This window comes from Octopus bimaculoides, chromosome 3, assembly GCF_001194135.2.
Source record: "Octopus bimaculoides isolate UCB-OBI-ISO-001 chromosome 3, ASM119413v2, whole genome shotgun sequence".
Taxonomy (NCBI): domain Eukaryota; kingdom Metazoa; phylum Mollusca; class Cephalopoda; order Octopoda; family Octopodidae; genus Octopus; species Octopus bimaculoides.
Genome location: NC_068983.1, coordinates 24864008 through 24871323, shown reverse-complemented (window position 1 = coordinate 24871323; position 7316 = coordinate 24864008). Strand labels below are relative to the sequence as shown.

At 37.8% G+C, this 7316-nt stretch overlaps 1 protein-coding gene across 1 annotated transcript in view; it reads right to left on the bottom strand.

Moving 5' to 3' along the window:
* Positions 1–7316, bottom strand: part of LOC106867197 (uncharacterized) — a 29992-nt gene that overhangs the window by 9332 nt on the left and 13344 nt on the right. Inside the window, exons 6-8 of the mRNA XM_014912006.2 lie at positions 4344–4456; positions 2790–2918; positions 1147–1314 (exon numbers count right to left, since the gene is read on the bottom strand). Of these exons, the coding sequence (XP_014767492.1) occupies positions 1147–1314; positions 2790–2918; positions 4344–4456 (410 nt within the window). The remainder of the gene's footprint in view (positions 1–1146; positions 1315–2789; positions 2919–4343; positions 4457–7316) is intronic.

Below are 7316 nucleotides of genomic sequence, written 5' to 3'. Positions count from 1 at the left end.
ACGTATGTACATACATAGAGAGGAGAGAGAGAGGGAGAGAGGAGGGAGAGAGAGGGGGAGAGGAGAGAGAGGGAGAGGAGGGAGAGGAGAGAGAGGGAGGGAGAGGAAAGAGGGTTGGGGACTGAGAGAACCTGCCCCGATAATGTGTCATCTTTGCTATTTTTATTTCTATCCTACAATGGAGAAAGCAATTCTTAAGTTTCCAATATCAAGAAGTAGGTTAGAAATTGATGTAGGGGCAGGCGATCGTAGCAGAAACGGAAAAATTACTTGCAGTATCGAATTACTCCCCTTTACTTTCTTGATATTGAATCGCAATAAATGTAGTGGGAGATGAGCAAGCACTTGCGCTTCATACATCTAAGTATTAAAGAAACCAATACAAACTATGTAACGCTTTTAAACAAACCGACTTAAAAACCATGTCATATCAACCAGCTTTTTACCTCGTTTTAATGTGGGTAAGACACCTATTACGCAGCGCTTTATAATTTGTCGCATATTTCTATCTGTAATAAAAACAATGACTCAAATTTCGGGAGGAGGTGCTAGTCGATTACATCGATCCAAGTGCTCCACTGGTAGTAATTTTATCGACCCCTAAAGGATAAAAGGAAGTGTCGACCTCTGCGGAATTTGAACTCAGAACGTTAAGTTGGAAGAAATATAGCTAAGCATTTTTGTTCGGCGGGCTGATGATTCTTTCAACCAGCCGACTTAGTTTCTCAGATAACAGTTGTTGGCACTCCGTCGCTTACGACGTCGAGGGTTCCAGTTGATCCGATCAACGGAACAGCCTGCTGGTCAACTTAACGTGCAAGTGGCTGAGCACTCCACAGACACGTGTACCCTTAACGTAGTTCTCAGGGATATTCACCGTGACGAGGCTGGCACTTTGAATTACAGGCACAACAGAAACAGGAAGTAAGAGTGAGAGAAAGTTGTGGTGAAAGAGTACAGCAGGGTTCGCCACCATTCCCTGCCGGAGCCTCGTGGAGCTTTAGGTGTTTTCGCTCAATAAACACTCACAACGCCCGGTCCGGGAATCGAAACCGCGATCCTATGACCGCGAGTCCGCTGCCCTAACTACTGGGCCATTGCGCCTCCACTCAGATAACAGTATATAGGAAGGAACTAATAACTCACCACAGCTGCGTTTTTATCATACGTTAGCAGAACAGGTTCAGAGTGACAGATCTTGCAGGCAATAGCTTCACGTTTACACATATTGCATTTTTTGATATGTTTGCTTGATTTAGTAATCCAGACGTCTAGGTAGGCCCCCATTTCTCCAGAGTTGACCTTAACCAGATCCTGAAATATTGCAATAATATTATTACTGGATAAAAAGATAACAAAGAATTTTGTATTTGTTTCTGTGCTCAAGCGCTCGTATGTTTGTGTTGTCTTGAATATTTGTGTATGCAGAGAACATTACATAATCATATATGTGTGCGTGTGTAGGGATATGCGTCTTTCTGTTTCTGTGTCTGCATTAAAAAAGAAATTGAGCTTTCATAATTTGAACTTAAAGAGAGCAGACTAGCAAATTTTGAAATTGAAATTCGATTAAAAATTGATATTCTAAATCGAATAACAAAAATAAATTCACATTCAGATCGCTGAAACTGCTTCATATTTACATACATTGTTTGGTATTGTTAATCAATTCATAGAAAATAAAATATAAGCATTAACTGGTGGCGCTACTTTATGCATTTAATAAAATAAAATTCGGTGATAATTTAGATATGATTGAGACTTGAAGTCTCACTTTTAATTCAACAGCTGAATATTTGTTGAAGGTGAAAATTAAGTCAAATCAATAATACATACATACACCCACGAGGGGATGCCGAATAGTTATTGGCTTTAAGGGTGTCGCAAAAGGCCTGGCTGGAGGCCCAATCTTTCGAGTTCTTCTATAGGGATTAGAAAAACTGAAGGGCCATTGCAAAAAGTATGTGAATCTCAGAGGGAAATGTGTTAAATAAAATCTTAAAATGATTCACCTGTATTTTCTTTTACCCAAAATCAGGAACATTTTAGCACACCTTCGCGTGTGTATATGTGTGTATGTGCGTGTGTGTATGTGTGTGTGTGTCTATCTGTCTGTCTGTATGTATGTATGTATAATCTTTTTGTTTTTTAGACCAGTGGATCCCGATGGACATAGAGCTATAAATAATACAAGGTTGAAAAGCCCTTTTTGGATAGAAAATCTCGCAAGCTGGTCGTGAGACATGAACCTGCATCTCCACAACCTACTATTAATTGCTTTATGTGCTTCGGGATACACTCTTCCAAAAGAAGAATTATTTCACGTTCTATCAAAAGTTTATAAATTCGTATGATGTCAACAATACACATAAACAAAATGAGCTAAGAAAAGTAGGTAAGAGCGGCCACTGGTATGAAATTCAATAACCAAGATAAATAAGGTACATTAAATACTGTACATGATAAATCGTTGCTTTCTTGGAATTAACTTCACTGCCAGGGGAGGTAAAATAAATGCCTGATAGCAATCGTGATGAGTTTTGAATGAGAAAAGGATAGGGTCTCAAAAATCAATAACTCTCCGGAGACGGTGTGTCATTTAGGAAAGGTCAGACTGCTTGTCTAGAAAGAAGACAGCCACGTTCACGTATTTCTGCTTCAGTAGGCGTCATCAGCATAGCAGTTATCCAACTTTGACGCCAGCAGACAAAGGACTAAGACATATAGAGAAAGAATACAAAACTTTTACATTCTAGAATAAACAACAACAAAAAAAAGAGTATATTTACATGCATTGAATACAGGTCTTCTTCCTCATATATGTAGCTACATGGCCAGTCAGTCAGGAGTTCTTTCACTTCAGTAGAATAACATGTATTTAGAATTCCATGTAGATAGTTCAGATATTGTCGCTGATCCTACCAAAATACAAATTGATAAAATCCTGCTCGTTTACTGTAGTAGAATATATAAAAACAGAAACTTCGAAATGAATTAAAACACTCATGTATGAATACATGCATGTATGCATGCATATATTTGGTGTGCAAGATTATGTAAATGTGTGTTTTATCAATATTGGCGCAATGACTCTATCTTCAATCCTCAAAACCTGTTGACCCATGACCTCTGTAGCAAGTGGCCTCTCTAAAAATGGAGGTGGAAAAGACTTCGTTACTCTGTCAACGACAGCGTATTGTCCCTCTTTGGTTGTTATTCGTGATCGACTCTGTTATAGTGTGAGTCCCAGGACGCCAGCAGGAACTTCCCGAAGTGCAAACAGGACCCGAAGACTTCCATTCTGGAATTAAGGAAGTTCCCTGGGTCGATGGAGTCCTTTAACATCCTTGCTCGTTCGGTTATGAGGGAGAGAGAGAGAGAGAGAGAGAGAGAGAGAGAGAGAAACAGACAGACAGAACACATAAAATAATAGATGTGAGAGAGTAGATGTTTATTCGATATGTCATATAAAAATGACGGTCTATGTCATATAAGAATAATGGCTGATATGTCATATAAGAATAATGGCCGATATGTCATATAAGAATGACGTGTTTAATGAAATCATCATCATCATCATCATTATCGGCAGCAACATTATTTTCAAGCCCGCTTTTCCATAGTTGCATAGGTTGGACGGATCCTTTCCATGAGAGTATTGCACCCCCTTTTTTTTTCTTCTTTTTTTTCGTTTTGTATGTGTTCTTTTGCTATGCCTTTTGTAGATTGCAACATTCTGATATTAGCTTTCGCTACTTCTTCCCATACGTTTCTTGGTCTTTCTCTTCCACAGTTTTATTTCACTCGGATACCCCGGCACTTTATCCATTTGTTATCGTCCATACATCTCACCCGATGATACCAACGCAGGGTTTGTTTTTGTTTTTGTTTTTTATTGCTCTCGACATGTAACTGATTCTTCTTATTTCTATTGAGTTGTCTGGAAAGTTCGTGCCAATTTATAGTAGCTTACCTTTCGACTTATTTGCCATGAAACCACCTTAATTCTGGGAAGAGGGTATTTTCAAGTTAAAGGAAAGATGGAGACGCATTGTGCAACAAAATGATTCATATTTGGTTGATTAAAAATATAAGGGCAAGTATTTATTGGCCTTTTTCTTTCCTTTAAAAATCGGCACGAACTTTCCGGACAACCCAATATTTTATCTCTCAGCTCCTTTTTCTCTTGAAGTTCATTGATGCTTGCATCATTTGTCTCCAGCCTCTGCAAATACTCTGACCTTCAACACCCAAATCTCAGTATAACATGCAACAACTCCAGTGCATGTATAAAGTATTTATGAAAAAACGTTTTGAAAGAAAGAAGCAATCGAGATATTTACCCGGACGTTATTCAAAGGTGTGACATAGTAATGTAGACGTGCGCACAGTGCACTCAAGTCAATAACCGGTTGATCAAACCACGACCTTAGAAAATCGTAATTTTGGCGTGACACTGCAAATAAATGAACAAACAGTAACTATGGAAATAAACGAACGTTTTGTAAGCTGTTGAATTCAATATATTTTTGTAAAAGGTTGATAGTTGCAATAGAAACATTAGTCTCTCTCTGTCACTTTTCAACAAAATTATATGTTAAGAAACAGTAGAACAATTAACAACATAATAAAAATATAAGTTTTATTTTTGATGATGCTTGGTTTTACAAATCCTGTGTCATTCAGCTTAGCAGCCGCAGATTAGATTGTAATCGGTATTGGAAGGTTAAGAGCTTCCTTGATGCATACCAGAGGAGCAAGTAGCTATCACATCGATGGCATCGTGGTGAAGAGTGCTTCGTTGAGGAGCAAGGTATTGTCACGTCGAAGGTATCGCGCTCAAGAGGGTTATAAAACGAAAGTAACGCTTTAAGTACTGGTTTTACTACGCATGCGCACTCGAGGGGCTTCCGGGAAGGCAAGTCCCTTGCGCATGTGTAGATTGTACTTCCTTAATGGCGGCCATAATTTCGCGCCACTACATTTTAATTAAAAACAAGATAAACTATACTACTATTGCTGCTGCTGCTGTTGTTGTTGCCGTTGTTCATTGCTTAATTTTGGGCCTGCCTAAATCAATAAGATCTATAATCAGAAAAATAAATTGTAAGTAGTTGATGTTTTTTTTTTTAGCTCAAGGCCGATCCAGTTTGAGCAGACTATGATCAAAGGGATAAACTCTGAGATGTTAACATTTAATGTTGATGTTGTTTTCGTTGTTGATGTCGTTGTTGTTAACGTGGTACGTTGGAAGGATCATTAATGCATTGGGCTTGCTGTATTTTGTTACACCATTCAGTGTTCGAAGTTAATATCCTGCCGAGGTCAATTTTACCTTTTACGTCTCTGGGGTCGATAAAATAAAGTCACTGGTCTAAATCTATCGACTAATCTCCTACCCTCAAATTTCGATCTTTGGGCTTGAGTTAGAAACAATTAATGCTATTGTTGTTTAGTCCCAGATCATCCCTGATCGAGTAGAGTATATTTTGAGAGAGATTTTTGAAGTTTGATGTAAATAAAAGAAATGTGAGCAGGTTGTGAGCTGTAAGATATAAATTTGGAGAATAAAAATGAGAAATAGCGATTATTTAGGGCGACGTTTCCTTAAATAATCAGTGAAGATATACCGAAACGAAAAGAATAATCAGCATCCGGCTTAGGTCGGGGTACGAAGAGAACAGCACAACTAAATAATTGAGAAAACTCATATCAGGAAACGTTACTGTATCAATACAGACAACGGGATGATACAGCATATCGATGGATACTCATCCATGGGTTGTAATTATACTGTGTAAAGTGAGAGAAATTATTACTACGGGTTGAAACATCCTCCATTTCTGATACAAAAAGCTACACTTTCAGGTGATCTGACTGGGCTTACGTACTTATATAAAAGAAGCTCAGAAACTGCTGTATTTTGAGGGTACCAATATAAGGATGTGTGGAGGCGCGTGGCTTAGTGGTTAGGGTGTCAACATCATGATCGTAAGATTGTGGTTTCGATTCCTGGACCAGGCAACGCGTTGTGTTCTTGAGCAAAGCACTTCATTTCACGTTGCTCCAGTCCACTCAGGTGGCAAAAATGAGTAACACTGCAATGGACTGGCTGGGGAACATATACGCCATTGAAACCGGAAACCGGACCCATGAGCCTGGCTAGGATTTAAAAGGGCGCATTTATTTATTATTTATTATTATAAGGATGGGCATCAAACCTGTGAGAGAAATCAATAAATAAACTGTTTACTATAGTAAGATAGTGTTGCTGTTGCGCACGAAACAATTTTTGTAGTATAGGCACAAGAAACGGGTATATCCACAAGAAACGAGTATATCCACAAGAACCGGGTATATCCACAAGAAACGGGTATATCCACAAGAAACGTATACGCCACAGACGCTGCTGCTTCTTCACTCCTATTCTGTTTTTACAACAGTTACCTCTGTACCTCTCAGAAGCAAACTTTGAACTACTTCCACCCAAGAATCGACTGCATCCGTCTCTCTTCCTCTTGTCGTCATTGCTTTGTTTCATTCCGTAAATCCCACTTTAAAAACTTACTCAGTACTGCCTAGAATGGAATCTTCTGAAATGATATTCCCTGTAGAAAAATTCTATAGTTATCAGCCTAGGTAACTTCAAGCTGTATTGCATCGAGCCCAAAGTTTGGAAAATTTTTTGGGAATTAACAATATCTGTGCTCTAGGCCAGGGGTTTTCAAACTTTTTGACTTGCGGACCCCTTTATATTTCAGGCTTTACCTTAGGGACCCCCTTATAAACGCTTATGAAATTTATACATAAATATTTGCTTAAAATAACATATATTTTTACATTTATTTATTTAACAGTATTTAACAAATAGGTTTATTGTCAATCAAAAGATTTCGATTCAAAAACATATATAAAATCAAATTGCCCATAAAAAGTGTTTGCTGTCCACGGACTCCTTGTCTTGTCCTTGCGGACCCCCTGTGGTCCGTAGACCACAGTTTGAAAACCCCTGCTCTAGGCAACATATTTCGAGAGAACATTAAGTCGATTTGTTCGTCATAGTAATCTACTAGACCCTATTTCATTGACTTTATAAGAGTGAAAATCGGATATGAAGAGCATCTTACAAGATGCTTCCTCGAATCCGCTAATCCATCTCCCTTCTTTTTTCGAATAATAATAATAATAATAATAATAGTAATAATAATAATAATAATAATAATAATAATAATAATAATAATAATAATAATAGTAATAGTAATAATAATAATAATAATAATAATAATAATAATAATAATAATTGAGCAAATATAAAG